The sequence below is a fragment of the Oryctolagus cuniculus genome, chromosome 7 (genome assembly GCF_964237555.1).
Source record: "Oryctolagus cuniculus chromosome 7, mOryCun1.1, whole genome shotgun sequence".
Taxonomy (NCBI): domain Eukaryota; kingdom Metazoa; phylum Chordata; class Mammalia; order Lagomorpha; family Leporidae; genus Oryctolagus; species Oryctolagus cuniculus.
This window is the reverse complement of record NC_091438.1, coordinates 120,913,752-120,938,510: the sequence shown is the minus strand read 5'-3', so window position 1 is coordinate 120,938,510 and position 24,759 is coordinate 120,913,752. Positions and strand designations below refer to the sequence as shown.

Sequence of the window (24,759 nt, the reverse complement as noted above, 5' to 3'; positions counted from 1 at the left end):
GAGATCTACTCATAAGAAAGAAGGGGACGCAAAGAGACATGGCTTGGCCCCTGCTTCTCAGTAATTTTGTAACCTTAGATAGTTCACATCCTGGGCCTCAATTTCCTCATCTATGAAATGAGTTAACAAAATGGCTTCCTGGCAAAAACTGTTGTGAGAATCAAAACCAGTATACGGGAGAGTGCTTTATAAACCCCTTTAAGTTTTGTGTTTTTGTTTCTGTGTGTGTGTCCCTGTGCTACATGTTTCTTTCTAGCAAGTCATCCTAACTGGTGGAAGTAGTTTGGGGTACCAAATAAAAAAAACTACGTCCAATTTCCCCCTCTATCATTTATTAGTTGTGAGATGTTGGCAAGAAATTTTATATGACTAAGACAGTCTCCTCACTCATAAACCAGGCACTGGGATTAAAGGCAGTGTGGTGATGCATTTTGCACAGTGATCTATGGAACAAAGCTGGTGCTAAGTTCCTTATCAGTGGAGATAAGGAGAGAGCAACTCTCTCCCTGCTGTGTCCCTCCTCCCTAAAGCCAAACTCCAACTCTTTAAATTCAGTTTTTCTGCCCCTCCATCACCACTAGCCCAACCCAGCCCACCTCCTCCTGTTTTTTCTCACTCTTAGAGCCACAGAGCCATTATCTCAATAGCTACCATTTACTGAGAACCTACTAAACGCCAAGCATTCTAGTGGGTATTTTTGATGCACTCTATCCCAAAGAAAAAAAACACTTAATAAATGTTCATTTTTTGCCTTCTCTGGATTAGAAACATAGTCATAGATGTGACTGACAGAACGGAGGTAGACCTGAAGGAGAACATCAGTGACCTCTCTTGTACAGCTCTTCACAGTTTACAAAGCTCTTCTCCTGCATACTATCTGATTTAATTCTCCCAACAGTTCTTAGAGCTCGGTGAAGGAACTGAGGCAGGAGCACCACCACAGCTCAACACTTCATTCAATCAACATTCACCGGGCACCTACTGTGCACCAGGCCCTTTGCTAAACACCAGCGAGTTGGAGAGGAACCCTAATGAGTTTGAGCTTAGAGGAAAAATTTACTTGACCATTCTCTACAGGTTACTGATGCCTCTTTCAGTATCATAATTTTTTGGCAATTGAATTAATTTTATTCTCTTCTAACTGCAGACCCAAGGTATACAACTGAACATTGCTCTTTTTCTTATGAGACATAAAAATCCAAAGATATTCACTACCAAAAAATCTGTTAGTAGGATGTAAAAATAATTCTCTTTGCTATGGAAGGCACAAACTTCACTTAGTGACACAGTATCATAATTCTCTATTTCTGTTTTGTGGACTGGAGATCATCTTAGATTTTTTCCTCTTCCCATCCTGTTTCCTTTGACAGGAACACTCCTTCCTCCACTGCTCATCAAATCCTTCATGATCAGGAAGGCTCCCCTAACCCGCCTGTCTTCCCCCAAAAGCCTCTATTCTGGCTCTCACAGCACCAGCACTTCCCACTACCATAGACGGAGCCCTCCCGGCTTCCATTGTCTTCCTGTTTTATAGGCACGGAACAGGTGGGCAGCCACCTGTGCCCACGCACACACAAGCACTGCCGCTACCGACCTTCTCCCTGAAGCTGAGGTGAGCGCCTTTCTCCCACCGACTCCACACCTGTACCGGGTTCCAGACGCTGCTGCACTGCCCTCCCCTCCCCTCCCCTCCCCAGGTGCCTTCCACGCTTGGACCCCAGAACAGGACCGGCCTGCGGACGAAATTTTCTGTCCAGGATTCTCTTGTGAGTGACCCCGGGTGGCAGTACCGCAGCATCCAGGGCCCGCGCCCGCTCCTTCGTCTCCTGAGGAGCCAAGACGCAGGTGGCTCCTGGGCGCCCGATCTTTCCCTCCTCTCACGCCACAACTCACACCTGGTCTCCTCCCCAACCTGACCAGCGCCCCACCTCCCGGAACTCCGTAAGTTCTCTCACGGTTCCTCCACTCCCACCGGTCGCCTGACCAGAGCCGCGGCGCCCCCTGCCCACACCTAGGGCCACTGCCCCCCGCCCGCTTCCTCTGCAGTCGGGGAGGACCCCGCCTGCCAGCCCCCCATTTTTCCCCAGCCCACCCTCGACCCAGCCGGGCTCCCGCCCCGCACCTTTCTCCCCTCCATCCCCCGCAGCTCACCCCCTCCTGTCCCGAGCAGACACCCGCTCCCGGCCAGCGCCCCTCCCTCTCCGCGCCTCACTCACGCCCCATCACCTCAAAACCAGCCCCGCGGGCCCGCTCCGCAGCCCTAGACCTGCACGCCCGCGTCCCGCGGACCTCCGCCCGCAGCACCTGCTCGCCGGCTCCCGGGGCCCGGGACCCCAGCCCCTCACTGCCATTCTCCGCCCGCGGCTCGCGGTTCCTGCGCCCGCAACGCGCGGGCCCCTGGCGCCCCTACTGCCTTCGAGGAGCCGCCCATCCTGTTCCCCCGCCCCGCCTGCCTCCCGCTGCCCTCAGCGCTCCCTCCTGAGGCGGGTGCCTCCCTCTCCGCCGCGGAGCCCCCTCCTAAGAGACCTCCCCCAGCCCCAGCTCGTCCGCGTCCCCTCCTCTGCCCCGCGCTACCCCTCAGCGCCCCGGGCCGGGAGCGGTCCCCGGCCCTCTGCGGGCGACGTGCAGGGGCCCGCACCCCTTACCTCGGTCTCCGAATGCGGGGTGAAGGGCTCTCGCTCCGCGACGGGGCGGCTGGAGCGCTCGGGGGGATTCGGCTGGACCTGCCTAGGGTGCGGTGTCGGAAACGTCTGGTCCCCACCTCACAGATTGAGGGCTGAGGCTTCGGCTCCCTCCGACTGCGTCCACGCCCCGCCCATGGGGCGGAGTCAGCGTACGCCCCGCCCCCGGTCCACCGCTCTTGACAGGTGTAGGGAACCAAGGTATTTTGGGGGCTTCCACTCCCCCGTTCAGGAGACTTCCTGGGTGATGACCATGGTTTATTAATTCCCACGGGTCGGTTCATAGACAGCTATACTAGGGTACTCAGAGGGCCTTGATGGTAATGGTCCGTTCTGTCGCTCTATTCTCACAAAAGCCTGGGGAGGGAGACAGAATCCCGACAGCAGACTCCAGGGGAGACTAAGCTGGAGACTCAGGTGTTGTCCTGTACCCTGTGCATTCCTTCACGACCCCCATCCTATCAGCCTGCTAAGAACCCGCCTTAATACATTCCTGCTCTTCCTCTCCTTGCCTTTACCCTGGCCCACACCTTATCACTTCTTGCCAGCACTAGTACAATCACTTCCTTTTTAAAAAGATAGATTTATTTATTTTAAAGTCAGAATCACGAGGGGGGGAGAGATAGAAAGAGAGAGAGAGCTTCCATCTGCTAGCTCACTCCCCATATGGCCACAAGGGCCGAGGCTGTTCCAGGCCAAAGCCAGGAATTCACCCGTGTCTCCCACATGGGTGCAGGGCCCCAAGGACTTGGACAACCCTCTGCTTTCCCAGATGCATTAGCAGGGAGCTGGATTGGAAGTGGAGGAGCCAGGTCTCAACCAGTGCCCATGTACACTATGCCACAGTGCTGGCCCCAGTACAATTGCTTTCTAATTTCTGCCTTCTTCTCCAATCTTTTTTTTTTTTTTTTTTTTTTTTTACAGGCAGAGTGGACAGTGAGAGAGAGAGAGAGAGGGAGAAAGGTCTTCCTTTTGCCGTTGGTTCACCCTCCAATGGCCGCCGCGGCCGGCGCGCTGCAGCTGGCACACCGCGCCTATCCGAGGGCAGGAGCCAGGAGCCAGGTGCTTCTCCTGGTCTCCCATGGGGTGCAGGGCCCAAGTACTTGGGCCATCCTCCACTGCACTCCTGGGCCACAGCAGAGAGCTGGCCTGGAAGAGGGGCAACCGGGACAGAATCCAGCGCCCCGACCGGGACTAGAACCCGGTGTGCCGGCGCCGCAGGCGGAGGATTAGCCTATTGAGCCGCGACGCCGGCTTCTATTTTTCTACATCAGTAATCTGAGTAACTTTTTAAAATGCTTCCACGTTACTTTTTTTTTTTTTTTTTTTTTTTTTTTTTTTTGGACAGGCAGAGTTAGTGAGAGAGAGAGAGAAAGGTCTTCCTTTTCCATTGGTTCACCCCCCAAATGGCTACCACAGCTGGTGCTGCGCCGATCCGATGCTGGGAGCCAGGTGCTTCCTCCTGGACTCCCATGCCGGTGCAGGGGCCCAAGCACTTGGGCCGTCCTCCACTGCCTTCCCTGGCCACAGCAGAGAGCTGGCTGAAAGAGGAGCAACCGGGACAGAATCCGGCGCCCCAACCGGAATTAGAACCCGATGTGCCGGCGCCGCAGGCAGAGGATTAGCCTAGTGAGCCACAGTGCCGGCCTCCATGTTACTTTAACATTATTATAAAAAAACAACAACAACAACAACAAAACAAACAAACAAAAAAAAACTTTCAGTGCTTCCCCACTGGAGGGAAAATGTTTGGCCTGAGCACTAGGAAGTCTCAGCTTCGCCAGGCGTGGCAGGTGCAGTTGATAATAAGCACCTTCAAATCCTGATGTGGACATCACTTTGTCTCTTCCTGAGGTCACTTCTGGTTTTCCTGAGCTGACACCTTTGGTCTGTAGTCATTGTCCTTCCCGACCCCAAATTATGGCGGCTTGAGTTGTACCAAAACTACTTTTTTCCAAGTTCCATTATGACTGTGTCTACATGTGTCTCTGTAGCTTAGCAAACCACACAAATTAACAGTCCTCTGCTCGGCTGGTCTCTGCCTCAGCCTCAGCCTCAGGCTGCTCTGAGCTTCTTGCTGTCCCCCACTCCCTATCTCAATACCCATCTGCTGCCAGCCCTTTCCCCTGTGCCTCCAGAACCCTGTCCCATTGTCAAGAAACTCCCATGCACCCTCTGCTTCTTCAGAGTAGTCGGGCTATTTATTTACCTTTATTGAAACCTGACCTTCCTCCAGGACCCTGCCTTGCCAGTAGCCCTGTACAAAAAGGCTTCTCATCTTCCTACTCCCGACACATCATAAAACCAGAATGTGGTCTCAGCATTGCCACTTGCACCCTTACACAAGAATCCCTTCACCTCTGCTCTCCAGCCATCCCCGCCCCCTCATCACTGAGCCCCCAGTTGCTCCTTCTGCATCAAAGATTTTAGCCCCTGGACCATAGCCATCTTCCTCAGCCCCTGGCCTGCCATCCTCTTAGTGACTTCAGTAGCCATGGGTGTTGCTGGTCCCCCAGTCCTTAGGCTCTTCTTCATATTGCCATGGTCACCAGCTCCCTGGACACACCTGAATCTCTCAATCATCCATGACTGGTCCCTCCATCATGTCAGAATCAACCCTCCTACACTGAACTGCTTCCTCACTCCCCTTTCCCCTGAGGCCCTCATCTCCTCATTTCAAAATGGGCGAGATGATGATGATTATTCATTCTCCACCGGGATAATGAAATAACATACAAAACCCTCCTTTTAAAGTTGTGGAACAATATGAAAACAGATGGTATTGCTTTTGTGTTGCCTCAGGCCTTCTTCAGGCAATGCAGTAAAGTAGAAAGAACACAGGTTTGGGGCCAGACAGAATCGCTTTTCAATCCTTGTTCCATCATTTGCTTGCTGTGTGATCTTAAGTCATTTACTTCATTTTCCTGACACACACATCTCTTCCCCATTTGTAGAATCTAGTGCAATAACGAGAACTACCTCCCAGAGTTGCTGTGAAGATCAAATGAAAAAGTGAACTACTGGAAAGCACTTGATAGGATGCCAGGCACACAGTAAGCATTCAATGCAAAAGAAACACTGTAGTTATTATAACAGAAAAAACGCTGTTTTTAACCACAACTGCCTTCTAAGAAGACAGATCCTAATGCACTAACAGTCCTTTGTCCTGCTCTGGCCTTCATGGGTGCGGATATGTGTTTGGGAACAGCAGGGGGAGCACCAAATTGCTCTGTGTCAAAGAGGAAGAAGAATTTGAAATTCACTTAACACAGTGGGAGGGAGAGGTAATAAGGAGAGACAGAGAGGGAAAGGAAAAAGATGAGTAAGACAATCAGCATAAGGGTAGCTGCTACACGGGCAGAGACTCAGAAGAAACCCTCCGACAGCAGGTGGGCAAAAGGGCGGTGGAGCATTGAGATGCCCAAAATAGGGGAAACCTTGGTCAAACATGAGACGTGACCACCTTCTGTGCCTCTCCAGACTTCAAGAAATGCTGTTACTTTCAAGAATGCTTTTTGAGAGGGGGATTGTTAAGGTGAAGGAGCAGGGAGGTTGAGTAATGCAGTTTGAGAGGTGTCAGAGATCGGAGGCAGACGTAACCACGAGAGCACAGGCTCTCACAGAAATCTTGTGGAAGACTTTGAACTTATAAGAGCTATGAAATGTGAAAATTGAGGCTCAAGCCCATTGCCTTTAGGTCTGAAAAGGGCAGAGACCTTACCTGACATTTAGATTGGGTCAATCTAAACAGCTACTTCCCTGGTGACTAGCAGGTAACCACCAGAGGAAAAAAAACAAAACAGGAGCCTGTGTTGTGGCATAGCGGGTAAAGCCGCCACTGTGATGCCAGCATCCCATATGCATGCTTGTGTGTGTCCTGGCTGCTCCATTTCTGATCCAGCTCCCTGTTAACAGCTTGGGAAAAAGCAGTGGAAAATGCCCCAACTGCTTGGGTCCCTACCATCCATTAACTCCTGGCTTTGTCTTGGCTCAGCACTGGCTGTTGCAGCCACGTGGGATCTGAGCCAGCAGATGGAGGACCTCTCTGTCTCTCTGAGTCTCTCTGTCCCTCTATAACTCTGACTTTCAAATAAATGAATAAATCTTCAGAAGGAGGAGGAGGAGGAGGAGGAGAAGGGAGGGAGGGAGGGAGGGAGGGAGGAAGGAAGGAAGGAAGGAAGGAAGGAAGGAAGGAAGGAAGGAAAAAGGAAGGGAGGGAGCCAGCGCTGTGGCACAATGGGTTAAGCCGTTTTCTGTGGTGCTGGTCCGAGTCCTGGCTGCTCCAATTCTGATCCAGCTCTCTGCTAATGGCCTGGGAAAGCAGTACAAGATGGCCCAAGACCTTGGGCCCCTGCACCTGCATGAGAGACCTGGAAGAAGCCCCAGGCTCCTGGCTTCGGATTGGCCCAGCTCTGGCCGTAAAGGCCATTTGGGGAGTGAACCAGCAGATGGAAGACTTTTAGTGCGCTCTCTCTCTCTCTCTCTCTCTCTCTCTGCCTCTGCCTCTCTATAACTCTGCCTTTCAAGTAAATAAATAAATCTTTAAAAATAAAATAAAATAAAATAAGCCTGTCATGCTTTCCAATGATTTCCTCCTCAAATACATGTCCAAGGGTCTGAGGCAGAACAGTTACTAGTTGCTTGGAGTCTATAAAATAGGGTGCTTTTCCAATTTTGGAAGAACACCTTTTATGTAGTCGTCCCAGAGGGCTTGCCAAGGAAGGCTAAGGCTGCCCGGTGACACTTTGTAAAGGTTCAGTCTCAATACTCCCTCGTGTGTCCTAAATTGGAACTGCACTCTGGCTTGTCAGTAGGCATGGTGCTACAGTCTGGTTCCAGGGGATGAATGGAAGGGAAGCACTGACTATATACCAGAAACCTTTGGAGGATACTTATCTATATTAGCAACCATTCAACAGAAGAGGAAACTGAAACCAACAAGGCTAAATGAGTTGTCCAAGTGTCCATGAATAACGAGTCAAAGGGGATCTAACCAAAGAGAAGAACTGGAAAAAACAGTGAGGTTTACTGCACTTCAGGACAATATCCAGCCTCCTTAGCAAATCCCTTTCCTCTCTAGTTTTACCTCCAACCATAATGGCAGAAAAAAAGGGCTGGGGGAAGAAGAAAAAAAAGGGGCCGGGCCCACCTTGTTTCAGGCCTTTCATCCACTTTCAAAAAGGAGTGGTCACGTAGTCTGATTGGCAGCTGGGTGTACAAGTGGGGTCAGGTAGGGGCATGAGATCACACAGGGGTGTGGTGAGCCGTGGTCTTCCAGTTCACAAAGCTAATCAATTTTATCCTATACCCCTGCCTACATCAGCGCCGCAGGCAGAGGCTTAACCTGTGCCACAGCACCTCCTCCCACCAAATAAGCTTTTATTTTAAGATTGATTGATTGGAAAAGCAGAATTGCAGAGAGAGGGAGAAAGAGATCTTCCATCTGCTATTTCACTCACCAAATGGCTGCAACGTTCAGGACTGGGCTAGGCTGAAGTCAGGAGCCTGGAACTCCAACTGGGTCTCCCATGCGGATACAGGGGCCCAAGCACTTGGGCCGTGTTCCACTGCTTTTCCAGCCACATTAGCCCAGAGCTAGATCAGAAGTGGAGCAGCTGGGACTCAAATCAGTGCCTGATTAGGGTGCCAGCATTGCAGGCAGTGGCTTAACCTGCTATGCCACAGCACTGGCCCCCAGGAACTTTTTTTTTTTTTTTTTTTTTTTGACAGGCAGAATGGACAGTGAGAGAGAGACACAGAGAGAAAGGTCTTCCTTTTCCGTTGGTTCACCCCCCAATGGCCGCTGCAGCCAGCGCACCGCACTTATCCAAAGCCAAGAGCCAGGTGCTTCTCCTGGTCTCCCATGCGGGTGCAGGTCCCAAGGACTTGGGCCATCCTCCACTATACTCTCTGGCCCCCAGGAGCCTTTTGAAGTACACGCACGTACACACAGACACACATGCGTGCATACACATGTATACTGACATACAGCATTTGAGGCACAGCAGTGAGCAAGACAGATAGAAGCCATGCCCTGATGGATCTTACACTGCAAAAGTCAAATGACAATGCTGAGAGGTTAACCCAGGATAGTCACGACAGGAATAAAGGGAGCAAATGACTTCGCCAGGGTTGCCATAGCACAGTACCACAGGCTGGTGGCTTAAACAGTGGAGACGCATTTTCTCCCAGTCTGGAGGCCAGAAGTCTGGATCATGTTTGATTTCTTCTCCGGCGTCTTAGCTTGCTAATGGCTGTCTTTACAGGGTCTTCCTACTATGTGTGTCTGTGTCCTAATTTCCACTTCTTATAAGGGCACGAGTGGTATAGTATTAGAACCCATCCATAGGACTTCATTATAATTTAATTACCTCTGTAAAGACTCAATCTCAAATACAGTTATATCTAGGGAAATTAGGGATTAGAACATCAATATATGGGGGATGAGCACTTACAATTCAGTCATAATGGGTGTGGACAATTACACTTCAGTTTTAACACAGAGGGATGGATTTTTAAAGTATTTAGTAGTTGGCCGGTGCCGCGGCTCACTAGGCTGATCCTCTGCCTGTGGCCCTGGCACCCCGGGTTCTAGTCCCAGTTGGGGGGCTGGATTCTGTCCGGGTTGCTCCTCTTCCAGTCCAGCTCTCTGCTGTGGCCCGGGAAGGCAGTGGAGGATGGCCCAAGTGCTTGGGCCCTGCACCCACATGGGAGACCAGAAGGAAGCACCTGGCTCCTGGCTTCGGATCCGCGCAGCGCCGGCCATGGCGGCCATTTGGGGGGTGAACCAACAGAAGAAAGACCTTTCTCTCTGTCTCTCTCTCTCTCACTGTCTAACTCTGCCTGTCAAAAGTAAAAATAAAATATTGAGTAGAGAAGATGAGTAGTGATTGATGAGTAGGGAGTGAGGTTAGAAGCTGTCCAGGTTGGGTCCCAGGTTTCTTCCTTTCTTTTTCTTCCTTCCTTTCTTTTTTTCCTTTCTTTAAAGATTTGTTTATTTATTTGAAAGGCAGAGTTATAGAGAGGCAGAGGCAGAGGCAGAGGCAGAGGCAGAGAGAGAGAGAGAGAGAGAGAGAGAGTCTTCCATCTGCTAGTTCACTAGTTCACTCCCCAGATGGCCACAATGGCCAGAGCTACGCTGATCCAAGGCCAGGAGCCAGGAGCTTCTTTCAGGTCTCCCATGTGGGGTCTTAAGGCAATCTACACAAATACATTAGTTTGGTTCACAGCATATTAGGATATTTATTCACAAGAGGTATTCAATACGCCTGGAGGGTTGGATCAAACAACCCTCCCGTATATTTTAAAGCATCTGATTGCTTACACACTTAATGCAATGTAAATGTTATGCAAATTGTTTTATGCTGTATTGTTTAGAGAAGAAAAATGAGAAAAAATATGTACGTGTTCAGTACAGGTGCAACTATTGTGGGCCTAACATTTTTTTAAGATTTATTTATTTGAAAGTCAGAGAGAGAGAGAAAGGTCTTCCATCTGCTGGTTCACTCCCAGAATTGCCACAATGGAGCTGCACAGATCTGAAGCCAGGAGCCAGGAGCTTCCTCCAGGGCCCCCACGTGGCTGCAGGGGCCCAAGAATTTCAGCTGTGTTCCACTGCTTTCCCAGGCACATTAGCAGAGAGCTGGATGGGAAGTGGAGCAGCCGGGACTTGAACCAGCACTCATATGGGATGCTGGCACTGCAAGCAGTGGCTTTACCCACTGAACCCACTGAACAGCTCCAGCCCTGAGCCTAACTTTTTTTTTTTAATTTTTTTATTTATTTTTTTTGACAGGCAGAGTGGACAGTGTGAGAGAGAGAGACAGAGAGAAAGGTCTTCCTTTTGCCATTGGTTCACCCTCCAATGGCCGCCGCTGCCAGCGTGCTGCGGCCGGCGCACCACGCTGATCCGATGGCAGGAGCCAGGTGCTTCTCCTGGTCTCCCATGGGGTGCAGGGCCCAAGCACCTGGGCCATCCTCCACTGCCTTCCCTGGCCACAGCAGAGAGCTGGCCTGGAAGAGGGGCAACCGGGACAGAATCCGGAGCCCCGACCGGGACTAGAACCCGGTGTGCCGGTGCCACAAAGCGGAGGATTAGCCAAGTGAGCCGCAGCACCGAGCCTAACATTTTTATCCATGGTTGGTTAAACATAGGGATGCAGAACCCACAGGTACATAAGACTGATTGAGCTTTGGAAGATGCTACCTCAACTTTGTTAAAAAGTGATTATCATTAACATCTCTATTGTCACTGTGATCGAAGAGCCCCAGAAATTTGCTCTGCCTTATTCAAGAAAGAAAGGGTGTGGGGGGGGGCAGTATTTGTGCAGCTGCTTGGGAGATTCTGATTGTCAAATGCTGCTTGAGACACCCACTGTCCCATACTGGAGTGCCTGGTTTGGAGTCCCAGTTCTCCTGATTTCAGCTTCCTGCCAATATGCATCCTGGGAAACAGCAGGTGATGGCTCTAGTATTTGGGTCTCCGTCACCAACATAGGAAACAGAGATTGAGTTCCAGGCTCCTGGCTTCATTCTGACCCAGCTGTTATGGGCATTTGGGGAACTTGTATTTCTTTCACTCTACCCAATGTAAAAAAACGTATGTGCCGTGGGCCAGCATTGTGGCACAACAAGTAAAGCCACCATCTGCAATGCCAATATCCAATATGGGCTGGTAATGTGTCCCAGCTGCGCCACTTTCCATCCAGCTCCCTGCTAATGGCCTGGGAAAGACAGCAGAAGATGGCCTAAGTGTTTGGGCCCCTGCCACCCACATGGGAGACCCAGATGAAGCTCCTGGCTCCTGGCTTTGGACTGGCCCAGCCCTGGCCACTGCAGCCATCTGGGGAGTAAACCAGTGGATGGAAGATTTCTCTCTCTCTCTCTTCTCTCCTCTCTCCTCTCTGTGTCTGTCTCGCTTTCTGTGTGTGTAACTCTGACTTCCAAATAAACAAGTAAATGTGTAAAAAAATTTTGTGTTCAAAAATCTCTTACTGAGGCTAATGTTGTAGCACAGCGGGTGAAGCTGCCACCTGCAATTTCAGCGTCCCGTATTAGAGTACAGTTTAAGTCCCAGATGCTCTGCTTTCCATCCAGCCCCCCTGCTAATGAGCCTGGGAAAGCAGCAGAGGATGGCCCAAGTATTTGATCCCTTTCCACCCATGAGAGACACCTAGATTAAGTTTCAAGATTCTGGCTTTGGCCCAGACCAGCCCCAGCTGTTGTGGCCATTTGGGTAGTGCACCAGTGGATGGATGACGGAGAAAGAGAGAGAACTTCCAACTGCTGCTTCAGTCCCCAAATGACTTCAATGGCTTCAGATGGGCCAGATGGAAGCCAGGAGCCAGGAGCCTCACAAGGTCTCCCATGTAGTTGCAGGGGCCCAAGCACTTGGTCCATATCCCACTGCTTTCCCAGGCCATTAGCAGGGAGCTGGATCAGAAGTGGAACATGAACCAGCACCCATATGGATTGCTAGCCCTTCAGGCAATAGCTTTAACTGTTACACCAGAACACTGGTTCTCTTTTAATTTAAAAAAAAAAAAAAAGTCTCTTATTGATCACAAAGTCAAACTTCTCAAAAGTAAAAAAATATATATATTTAATTGTATGAAATTATTAAAATTCCTCTGATCAGAATCTAAGCTGTGTTGGACAGCACTCATAGTTTATTTTATAACTTCCTGACCTTTCTTTCCCGCTATGGGTGACTGTCTCCGTGGTAATTAGCTACACTTGTAGCTTGAGCACACCTTCCTATAGCTACATTCCCTTGTCTCTCGCTTTCTGCTTCAGGAGCTCCCCTATCACCTCTGTATGTGTGTTCTTTCAGGAAAAAACTCCTTTGGGACAATCCTTGACCAACGAAGACAACCAATGCAACAATACACTCCATTGTGCCTTTCTGTCCTGTGCTTCCCTCTCCCCCACTAACTCTTTTTTGTTCCCTAGAATCTCTTCTCAAAACTTTTTTTTTTGTTGTTCTGAGAAACAATATTAAAATAAAAGAATACATGGGCATAGAAGGAGTTTATAATATCATCAATATTAACTCTATTTTAACTGTCAAAATATCACAGTGATCTAGTATCAGAAATTGTTAAAGATATATCCATTAATTCAGTTGGGCCCTCTTTCCATAACATTATAAGCAAAGAAACATAATTTGTTAACCATTCATTGGAGTCATTCCTTTTCTCAATTTCTTGCTTTGGCAGAAATTCAAGACAAAAATTTTGAATCAAGGAAGCTTAGTAATATTTCAGATTCTCCTTGTTTGGTGCCCCAGAAGTTTTACAAAATAAGGCAATTCACCATATTAAAAGCCAGTGTTGAGGAGCAAATGTTTGATGTAGTGGTTAAGACATCCCACAGGAGGCCTGCATCCTGGCTCCACTCCTGATTCCAGCTTCCCGTTCATGCACATCCTGGGAGGCAACAGGTAATGCCTCAGGTAGTTGGGTCCCTGCCACCCAAGTGGCAGACCTGAATTGAGATCCCAGCTCCTGGCTTCTGCCAGTCAGATTTCATGACTGGTACACCCTTTTTCTGTAAAATGGACAAAGGGTGAATAGTGACAAGGAAGGTGGAAGTGAAGTGATAATATTTCACAGGAAATCACTTATTTTATTGTAGTAAACATAAAATTAACCATTTTAAAATTTACCAGTGTTCAGTGGTATTAAATACATCCACATTGTTTTGCACCCATCATCATCATCCATCTACAAAACCTTTCCATCTTCTCCAGCTGAACTGTATCCATTAAACGCTAACTCCTCATTCACTCTTCCCTCAGGTCTTGGCAATCACCATTCTATTTGCTGCCTCTATGAATTTTACTATTTTATCTTGTGATCCCTGTAAATAGAGTTATATAATATCTGTCATTTTGTATCTACTTTCCATTCAGCATGAATTCAAGTTTCATCCAAGCAATAATAGCATGTCAGAATTTTCCTTTTTAAGTTTTTAAATGTATTTGAAAGGCCACTCACATGGGTGGCAGGGACCCAGCTACCTGAGCCATCACCTGCTGCCTCCCAGAGTGTACATTAGCAGGAATCAGGAGCAGAGCCAGGATTTGAACTCAGGAACTTTGATATGGGATGCAGGGGTCCCAAGTGGCATCTTTACCATTGTGCCAGATGCCTGCAACTTTTTCCTTAAGGCTAGTAACATTCCATTGCCTGTACACACATTTGTTTATCAACTCATTCACTAGCGGACACTTGGGTTGCTTCCACCTTTTGGCTGTTATGAACAATGCGACTATGAATACAGCTGTACAAATGTCTGTTCAAGATTCTGTTTTAATTCCTTTGGGTATTTATCCTGGAGTAAAATAGCTGGATCACATGATTAGTCAACATTTATTTTTTCAAGGAATCTGGGGAAATCACTTTTAGTGAGATGAAGATCTGGAAATTCATTCATTAAAGTTTCTATGCCCACGTATGCATCCCTTGTAGTCTTACATGCCCCAGATGGAAAATTTCTGTTCTAATGAGTCACACCTCAGATTCAAAGGAAGTAATCTAGCAGGGAAAGCGTGAGTTTGGATTCAGACAGTAGTGGTTGGAATCCATTATTTATGTAGTCTAGGACCTGAGGGCTGGTCACTTCCTTCTCTAAAGTTTACTTTTCCATAACATTGAGGCTAACAATACCTTTCCCACAGAACCACTGCTGACACTTAAAGAGGACGGATAAAGAACTTACCATCGACCTTTACAAGCCATTGAAAGTGCACTTTTTGGGGTCTTGGTTCACAAGACAGAACAGCCCCTGCCCTAGAGGAGCCTGGCTACCTGGTAACAAACTGGTCTTTTTAGTAGAGGATGGGATTACTGATTTGTAACTTATTGTTTAAAAATCGATATGGTAGGGTCAGCATTGTGGTACAGTGTGTTAAGCTGCTGTTTGAAATTCTAGCCTCCCATAATAAAGTGCCAGTTTCCAAGTCCCAGTTTCTCCGCTTCTGATTCAGCTCCCTCCAATGAGCCGGGGAAAGCAGTAGATGACATAAGTGCTTGGGCCACTGCCATCCACGTGGGAGGCCAAGATGGAGTCATCAACTCCATCTTTGGCCTGGCCGACATTAGGTTGTTGTAGCCATTTGGGGAGTGAAACAGCAGATGAAAGATCTCTGTCTGTCTATACCTCTGTCACTCTTACAACTACACAAAGTTGTAAAAGCTGATATGCTAGTTCTGTTAATTTTGACATTGCAGAAAAGATGCCACTGGTCTCCCTTTGCCATCAGATAGAGAACTTCAATAGGCAGTGGTGCAGGGCTAGGATGGATGTCTTAGGGGAGGGGCACTTTATCCTCCTGACAAACATCAGGGACGACTCCCTAGAAGAGGTGGCTCAAAATGGGCCGTGAAGGAAGAGTAGAAAGAAAACGTTTTACGCTAAGGAAACAAGATGAACGGACACCAAGCAAAAAACATCTTCTCAGGGAAATTCAAAGCAATTTGATGTCACCACAATATAAAATAGACATTAATGGGAACAAATGAGGTAGAAGAAACAGCATCTTTTTTTTCCTTCAAGATTTTATTTATTTGAAAGTAGTAGCTAGATAAAGAGACAGAGATCTTCCATCCATTGGTTCACTTCTCAAATAGCACCAACTACCAGGGCTGGACCATGCTGAAGCCAGGAGCCAGGAGCTTCCTCCAATTCTCCCATGTGCATACAAGGACCTAAGCACTTGGGCCATCTTCCCATTGCTTTCCAGGCATGTTATCAGGGAGCTGGATTGCAAGTCTTGAACTGGGGTCCATATGGGATGCTGGCACCACAGGCAGTGGCTTAACCTGCTACACCATAGCCCTGGCCCCAATAAATTTGCATTTTTTAAAAATCAAAATAAAAAGTAAGAGATAAGCCCTGGAGCTCACTTGAATGTGGGAGGTGGAGGCCCAGGAGGAATCCCACATTAGGACCACATTTAGGCTTCTCTTGAAGTGATCTCAATCCCTCCCCCCAATAATAAAAAGGCCATTACAGTACAGATTCTCTTGAAGTTTTATTAAAGTTTAATACTTTAATCTTTTGTGTTGTTGTTAAACCCAGTATAAAAATACAGTGGATGACTTGACAAAAATGGCCCCACCCAGGGCTTGAAGGTTTACATTTCTCCAACAGTAACAAGGGAAAGCATGCTTCCAGCTGGGGCTGACTCCAAGCACACAGCCATTCCTGCACGCACATGCGTGCAATAGGGCAGCCCAAGCAGAAGGGGAAGTGGGTTGCAGGAATTCAGGAAGAAGCCCAAGATTATTCCCAGGAGAAAGACAGGAAAAAAAAAAAATAGGCTGGTCTTTTTAATAGGGGACAGAATTACCGATTTGCATTTAGTTTTCATTGTTTTTTATATAAAAATTGATAAGCAATTTCTGCAATTTTAACACTGTAGAAAAGATGCTACTGGTCTCCATCAAGGTTGAGTGAAGTGGGAGGAAATGGTAAAGGACTCAACTACTTAAATGTGAGGAGTAAACTTCCAAGTGGCTCAAGTTGTGTGTCACAAGGTTTCATTCTTTACATTTGGCGACAAATCAACATTTGGGTGAGATGAAGCAGAAGGAAGTCTGCCGCAGTCAGCTTCATCCACAGCCCTGGAGACCAGCTTCAGGCAGCAGAACCCGTCTAGTGTGAGGGCGCTCTATCCAGTGGCGGAGCAAGGTTTCCTGGTCGCTTTAATTGTTCTGGGGGAGTCCTCAGTACTCCCCTCCCTGCTGCTTTCCTTCCGAAACATTGACTTCAATGAAAGAAGGGATATGCATGTGCGTTACAACTCATCTTCAAGACGTTTCTCTCTGAAGGCATCGCCGGTCAGCCTTTCCTGAGCTTCCTTCATCCCCTGAACAACTGTGAAACAAAGGGCGGGGGAAGCGGGTCTTCAGTGCTCGACATCTGACAACTGAGGTGGATCTTTAAATGTTTTAGGAGAGGACAAGATCTGGACTCAAGATCTAGTTCTGCACGTTAACCCCGGCAAGTCATTTCTCTCTCTGAACCTGTTTTCCCATTTATAAAATGAGATGTAACTTATTTCACACAGGATTATAATAGAAACTGACAGAGAGAAAATAAAATGAAAGTGCTTGAGAAACTAAGGAGTCCTCCAAGGTTAGTAGTGACTTGGGCTTACCCTCTAGGGTTAGAGACACTCTATCACAGACTATATTTATTTATTGGATTTACCTAAGAGGCAAAGAGAGAGTACTCCTGTCTGCGGGCTCATTCCCCAAATGGTCACAACAGCTGAGACTGGGACAGGTCAAAGCTGGGAGCCGAGAACCCAACAGTTTGAGCCATTATCTGCAATCTCCTAGAATACATTAACAGGAAGCTGCAATTGGAAGTGGAGACAGGACTCAAACTTGGGCCCTTCAACATGGGGTGCAGGGCCTGCGCTGCTGGCATAGCGGGTTAAGCCTCCCTCTGTGAAGCAACATCCCATATGGGTACCAGTTTGAGACCTGGCTTCCGATCCAGCTCTCTCCTATGTCCTGGGAAAGCAGTAGAAGATGGCCCAACTCCTTGGGCCCCTGCACCCATGTGGGAGACCCAGAAGAAGCTCCTGGCTCCTGGCTTCGGATTGGCGCAACTCCGCCCATTGCAGCCAATTGGGCGCGTTGATCCGAAGCCAGGAGCCAGGTGCTTCTCCTGGTCTCCCATGGGGTGCAGGGCCCAAGCACTTGGGCCATCCTCCACTGCACTTCCGGGCCACAGCAGAGAGCTGGCCTGGAAGAGGAGCAACCGGGACAGAATCCGGCATCCCGACTGGGACTAGAACCTGGTGTGCAGGCGCCGCAAGGCGGAGGATTAGCCTATTGAGCCGCAGCGCCGGCCTGGAGCCGGGAGCTTCTTCTGAGTTCCCCACATGGGTGCAGGGGCTTAAGGACTTGGGTCACCTTTCACTGCTTTCCTAGGCCACAGCAGAGAGCTAGATCAGTAGTAGAGCAGTTGGGACTTGAACCGGCACTCAACTGAGATGCTGGCACTGCCAGAGGTAGCTTTTACCGGCTATGCCACAGTGCTGGCTTCCCAGGTGGTGTTTTAACTGCTATGCCGAATGCCTGCCTCCTCTGTCACAGGCTGTAGATGTTCACTTGACACTAGGGGAAGATCGAACACCATCCTACCATTCCCATTATGTCATTTGCATGAATGTTGCTTTTATTTCATTTTCTGTGGTTACATGTAATGTTGCATGTGTGTGCACATATATGTGTATGTGCCAGAAGAGGGACTGGTCTCCTCTAAAGGAGACAGTCACATTTAGTATCAACTATAAAAGGATAGGGCAGGTATTTGGCCTAGCTGTTCAGCTGCAGGTGGAGATACCTGCATTCCACATCAGAGTACCTGGGTTTGAGTCCTGGCCCCTGCTCTCAACTCCAGCCTCCTGCTAGTACAGGCTTTGGGAGGCAGTAGATGATGGCTCAAGTAGTTGAGTCCCTGCACCCAAGTGCAGGACCTAAGCCAGTTCCTGGTTTAGGCTAGGCCCAGTCCTGGACATTACAGGCTTTTGATGAATGAACTGGTGTGTGGGAACTCTCTCTCTGCCTCTCTAAATAAATAGACACACAAATAAATAAATGTTCATGGAATTAAAAAGCTATTTATTTTGGTGCAAAAGCTTTGAAACCCTGTATAGTTTATTCATAACACACATTTTCATGAACTTTAAGACCCCTTTATGCATGGATCTCAAAATTTATTTGCACCAAAATAAACGTGCCTTTTAAATCCATTTTTCACAAACTTTTTGAAGTACCCTTGTACATGGAGGAAGCTCAGTTCTCAGGCAAACAAGAGAAATCTGGTTGGAGGGCCTTAGACAGACTGAAGATAAACCTGTCTTATGGCATCCCTCTTATGGATTAAGACTCAAGGAGAGCAGCAATTTGGTAAAGACTCTATATTGGTGGTTCCACAATAGCATCCTTATATAATGCAGGCCAGGAGCTAGGTTGAGCCAGTGTCTGTAAATCTCAAAAAGCAAATACTCATAAAAGCCAGATGATACAGTTTGTTATTCCCCTTTTGCTTTGCTTATACTGTTAGTAAAGCCAGATCTGAAAGTTCCGGTTTCATGTCAGCTGAGCCACAAGGAATTCAGGGAACAATCTTGGGTTCACATCTGGACTACACTAATGTGGAGATGGCAGTGGTAACTTGGATGAAATTCCAAAGGGAGGGTGAATCTCAAGGTACAAGAGTCAGGGACCTGACACCACTGGCCTTCTCCAGGTAGAAAAGTTCCCTCTCTGGTACCAATCTCCCTGGATCTGCACTTGGCTAGGGAAGATGACATCTCCTTATGCAAGGGAAGAGGTGATGATGTCTCAGATCTCTACATTCTCCCTCTTCTGGGAATAAGAGTGCCAAGGACTCAAAACATAAAGTGACCAACAACCCAGCAATGTGAAAATATGGGACACCAGCAACTGGACTAACAACTCCTTTTTACAGATTAGGGGGAAAAGGAAAACAGCAACAACACACAGTATGAATTCCAACCCTGCCTCTAGAATGACTGCTCAAGGAGTAGGAAACAAAAAAACATGACTTTGCAATTTCAACTTTCCCTTGCCTGTTTGTGCTGATGCTGTTCTCTGTCTGGAATATGTTTTTTTTTCATTCCTTTGCCAACTAGGTCCAATTCTCCAGGGCTCAGGCCACTCATCATTTCCTCTGGCAGGTCTTATAGACTCTCCATGATGGGCTATACCCCTCCCTCCCTCAGCTTGAAATGTCCTTCTCATATCTGTCCAGAAACAAAGTCTTATACTTCTGGGTCCAGTTAGAGTTTAACATCTAAGTGTAAAACTTCTTAGAATTACCCAGCTAACAAGTCGTACCTCCTTCCTATGAATTCCTACAGGAAGAACAGTGTTAGTGAAGTGGAAAAAAACTAAGTTCTGAATCCAAATCCAGGCTCTGCAGCTTATTATCAGTAAGACTACGGGCAAGTGAGGTATTTCTGTGAGGCTCAGATCTTCACGGTTTCCTGTGGGTCATTTGGCTCTTCCACTGGATTCCAAGTAGCTAGGGAAGGACCTCAGTCTAAAGTTCTTTTCCTATATCCTAGAGTGGATCAAGGGAAAACTTAGTCTCACACAGGAGATGCTAGCTAACATGCTGAAGTGAGTTTCCCCCCAGACCTGTGCATGCTTCATCCTAGTTAAATCTAGCAGCAATCCTCCCTCCTTTTCCTCTGCATAGCTGTACCTTGCTCAGCACTGACGTAGAAATACTTGTAGCTTGGGTTTCCACTTTCATTGATGATTTCAGGACGCACCTTGCCACTGGGGTCTATTGGAGATAAAACGGCACAGAGGTTGAGTAATCACAACAGTTACTTCAAGCACTACACGGTATACTAGGCTCTGTGGGAAATTACACCTGTCCGTCTTTGCAGCCTACTATCTCACCATCCCAACCCTGCCTTTCAGGCTGTAATCACAATGATTCCTTGCAATTCCCTGAACACAGCATACACTTCTCACCCCTGGAGTCTGGTACTCGCTGTTGCCTCTTCCTGGCACGTTCCTTTACTGCTTGCCGGAGGCAGGATCATACATTTTTATTTGTGTCTTCTACATAATCTAGCAGAATGCTAAGTAAAGATTAGGTGGTCATTAATAACTCATAAAATTGTCTGTGGGAAGACATTTGTCTGGTTATACTATTCCATTGCCTCAGCTGCAGAGTAGGGTCAAGAGCGGGAATAGTGGCTTATCTCTGCCTAGCAAGGGCTGATGCTCAAATGATGGCTGAATGAATAAATGGATGGCCCGCCTCCTGTCCCTGAGTTAATGGGGAAGATTTTCCTCCAAACTTGCGGTTCTGGCACTCCAGACTCCCCAGCTCTCTTGAAACTGGCTGGTTTTGTTTTGGGCCATCCCAGTAGTTTAACTACATGGAGTCGGTCCCTTCAGGCATTTCTTCTCCATCCTACGATGGATCCCCACATGAAGATTTTGTGCCTTACCCAGGAAAAGGATTCTTGGAATATAACCCCCATCGGGGCTGAAATCTTCATCTTTTGGTTCCTCTTCATCCTATTAAGATTAAATGCGAACCTTGGGTCAGATCCTGTCCTCTCTCCTTGAAAGCTTCTGGTGGCTTCCTTTGTCACTCACAGGAGAACCTGAAGTCGCTGCGATACATAATCTGCCACCTGGGCGCTTCCCTAACTCCACAGGCTACCTGTTTTCAGTCTTCTTTGTTCGGCTTGACATTGCTGTCATTCAACAAGGCAAGCATGCTCCTAACTCGGGCTTCAGGGTTTGCTCTCACCCTCCGCCTGGACACACTTCCCCCATCCTCCACATGGCTTACTCCCCTTTCTGCTTCAGATCTTTGTTCACACATTACCTTCTTTCCTAACTATTTAAAATTTTAAGCCACCCACCACCCTTTAATTCTAGCCATAGCATTTATCACCAACAGTCATACTTTATTTATTTACCTGTCTCTCTACACTACAACGTTATTTCAGTGAGGGAATTGTATCTGCTTTGTTGAGTGCTGAAGTCCCAGTACCTACAGTACTAACTTGCAAACAGTATTTCTTGAATGCAAGAATGAATGAGACTGGCATTTTAGCTGTAACTGTGGTATTCTAGTCCTCCTGGGAGACACAAATATAATCAGTTTTTCTTTTTAAAAAATCTCTGAAGTTGGAGAATGCTCACTGAAAACGGTATTTCTGTCTCCTGAGTGGGGATCCTAATTAATCATAGACAGTAATTAGGAGTTCACGTGCATGGGAAATCAACAGTAATTTTATAACGTATGGTATGGTTCTCATTTCAGGGGTTAAGTGGGGTCATTTCTTCAGACTGAAATATAACTTTGCCTTGGTGAGGTGTATCAGCATTCAGGCCATCCATAAGCTGAAAAGCAATCCCTCAGCTTCCTCAATATTAATTTTTTTTTTTTTTTTTTTTGACAGGCAGAGTGGACAGTGAGAGAGAGAGACAGAGAGAAAGGTCTTCCTTTGCCGTTGGTTCACCCTCCAATGGCCGCCGCGGCCGGCGCGCTGCGGCCGGCGCACCACGCTGATCCGATGGCAGGAGCCAGATACTTATCCTGGTCTCCCATGGGGTGCAGGGCCCAAGCACTTGGGCCATCCTCCACTGCACTCCCTGGCCACAGCAGAGAGCTGGCCTGGAAGAGGGGCAACCGGGACAGAATCCGGCGCCCCGACCGGGACTAGAACCCGGGGTGCCGGCGCCGCAAGGTGGAGGATTAGCCTAGTGAGCCGCGGCGCCGGCCCTCCTCAATATTAATTGTTAGTACGTTCATAAGATTCTCAGTCCCATGTTTAAGCAAACATCATCTTACACAAACTTTTGCCAGAACTATCATCATAAAGCATCTGAGTTTTCCTTACTTAAAGAGAATGACCTCAAAGGAAGCCCATCTAGATCACTTGTTAGACTCTATGATTTTGACCAATTACATTATCTCCCTCAGGCCTAAGATGATATCCTTTAAAAACGGGAATAGTACCAATGGCTAAAAATCCCTTCTAAGATCTGATATTCTATAACTTGGGATTCCAAACCCTAAAGTCTACATGAAGTACAAAAAGTATACTGCACAAGGAAACAAGAAGGTTGCATATATAAACCCAACACAAAGTAGCTATTCAAATCAATCACACTGTGCAGGGAGTTGTGGTCTGCATATATGACTATACCTCTCGTTCAACTAAAAAGATGTAAAACATGTCAGAATCATAAACTAAGGCTGAAAAGGACCTTAAAACTTAAATCATTCAATGCCTTCTTTCCTACCTCCTTCCCAAAGCAGATTCTGGATGGCTTTCTAACACATGTGATACAAGCCTTACATCAAAGGTCAAGAGGAAAACACATACATTTAGAAAGAGCCAGCTATGCTGAATAAGATTTTATACTAGCAATGATTCTAACTCTAAAACAGCAAATTCTTAAAAATCATAGCAGAAAGGAGAAACTCTCAGTCTTACCTCAAGATTTACCATAACAAAATTGTGAGAAAGTTCTGAAATTTCTGTAGATTCTGCAAATTTGGGCTTTAAAGCTAGGAGGAAAAATAAAAAAGGATTTTGGAACAGAAAACATCACTGTTATACGGTTATACCCAACCCTAGTAAGTATTATAAGCATCACTATTTCTTTTAGGCACTTGCTAAATTGACTCACATAACTGAAACTTTTTTCCCCCTACTCTTATAAAACCAGAATCAGGACACCTGGATTTTGGTCCTAGTTCTATCACTTATTTGTGTATCTACAAGACCCTGTGTGACTACCCTTCTCTGAAATTTTTACCTCATTTCTAAAATAAGGTTAATGGCATACAAATGGGAAAAAAAAGTGTTAGCATTTTTTTTTACTAATTTCCAGTAATAGAATAACATTCTGCCATATACATATTATAAATTAACTATTTTTTAAAGGTTTTTTTTTCTTTTCTTTTCTTTTTTTTTTTTTTTTTTTGACAGGCAGAGTGGACAATGAGAGAGAGAGACAGAGAGAAAGGTCTTCCTTTGCTGTTGGTTCACCCTCCAATGGCTGCTGCGGCCAGCACACCACGCTGATCCGAAGCCAGGAGCCAGGTGCTTATCCTGGTCTCCCATGGGGTGTAGGGCCCAAGCACTTGGGCCATCCTCCACTGCACTCCCTGGCCACAACAGAGAGCTGGCCTGGAAGAGGGGCAACCGGGACAGAATCTGGCACCCCGACCAGGACTAGAACCTGGTGGCTGGTGCCGCAGGCGGAGGATTAGCCTACTGAGCCGCAGCGCTGACCATTATACATTAATTATGTACACTAATTACACTTCTTTTCTAACTCGGATTTTATCAAGTGTAGCAGAAAAAGCCTGACTGGGGAAGAGACGGGTTGGTATGGAAGAGAGACTATATGCCAGAGACAGATAACCTGGGGTTCTTATTTGCTTCCCATCTCCTCCAGGAAGATTTCCCTAATCAGTTCTCAAGCCTTTTGCTGAACAGTTTTCAGCATCCTCTAATAAATTCATTGTTCATATAAAATATTTTATCACTTAATCCCATATTTTATATAACTATCTTAATCCACTCTCCCTAAAGCCTCCCAAAAAATAATTGCAGATTTCATTAAGGTAAAGATTTTCTTATAAGAGAGTACTTCCAAAAGTTCAGGGAAAATAAAAGATTAGGGTACTGACATTTGGCTTAGTTATTAAGATGCCAGTTGCGATGTGACATCCCATATGGAGTGCCTGGGTTGGATTCTCTGCTGCATTCCTGATTCCAGCTTCCTACCAATGCTCACTCTGGGAAGCAGCAGGAGTTGGCTCATGTAGTTGGGTCCCTGTCTCCCAAGTGGGAAACCTAGTTTGAGTTCCTGGCTTCTGATTTTAGCCTGGCCCAGCCCTGGCCACTGCAGGCATCTGGGAAGTAGGCCATAAGATGATTAGATGGGAACTCCAGTTGCGTGTCTCTCTCTCGCCCTCTCAAAGATAGATAGATAGATAGATAGATAGATAGATACATACATACATACATACATACATACATACATACAGTTAGTTTAGGGACAGGTATTTAGCCTGACAGAGAGGATTCTACATTACAAATCAGAATGCCTGGGTTTGCAAATGTCCTAAACAGCACTCTGGCCTCAGAATCAGCCCTTAAGACATTCAGATCTGGCTAAAAAGCCCATGAGAGTATCTCAGGCATGGAAAGCCAAGACACTCTGGCAAAAAATGACCTAAATGAAAAGATCTCTGTGAGATCCCAGTGGAAAGAAGAGGCCATTAAAGGAGGTACCTTTCTCTGAAGGGAGGAGAGAACTTCCACTTTGATTATGGCCTTGTCTAAATAAGATCAGTTAGTGAACTCAAGAGGCTTCCATAGCTTTGGCAGCTCATGACAAGAGCCTCGGGTGATTACTGACATCATAAATAAGAGTGTCAATTGTTAAATCAACAACGGGAGTCACTGTACCCTTACTCCCATGTAGGATCTTTGTCCTTAATGTGTTGTACTATGTGAATTAATGGTAAAACTAGT

The 24,759-nt window shown here is 47.1% G+C and overlaps 2 protein-coding genes and 1 long non-coding RNA gene across 4 annotated transcripts in view; 1 reads left to right on the top strand and 2 right to left on the bottom strand.

Moving 5' to 3' along the window:
* Window positions 1-2,835, bottom strand: part of RAB3B (RAB3B, member RAS oncogene family) — a 74,464-nt gene extending 71,629 nt beyond the window's left edge. Inside the window, exon 1 of one of the 2 annotated variants that reach the window (XM_002715098.5) lies at window positions 2,646-2,835. The gene's annotated coding sequence lies outside the window, so the exon portion shown is untranslated. Of the gene's footprint in view, window positions 1-2,304; window positions 2,442-2,645 lie in introns of those variants that run through there. The other variant, XM_051857805.2, reaches the window with a different exon arrangement.
* Window positions 1-24,759, top strand: part of LOC138850651 (uncharacterized) — a 111,985-nt gene that overhangs the window by 72,551 nt on the left and 14,675 nt on the right. The gene's annotated exons all lie outside the window — the stretch shown is intronic.
* Window positions 15,705-24,759, bottom strand: part of TXNDC12 (thioredoxin domain containing 12) — a 30,328-nt gene continuing 21,273 nt past the window's right edge. The window contains exons 4-7 of the mRNA XM_008265256.4: window positions 22,705-22,778; window positions 20,698-20,767; window positions 19,935-20,018; window positions 15,705-16,562 (exon numbers count right to left, since the gene is read on the bottom strand). Of these exons, the coding sequence (XP_008263478.3) occupies window positions 16,483-16,562; window positions 19,935-20,018; window positions 20,698-20,767; window positions 22,705-22,778 (308 nt within the window). The 3' untranslated portion in view covers window positions 15,705-16,482. The remainder of the gene's footprint in view (window positions 16,563-19,934; window positions 20,019-20,697; window positions 20,768-22,704; window positions 22,779-24,759) is intronic.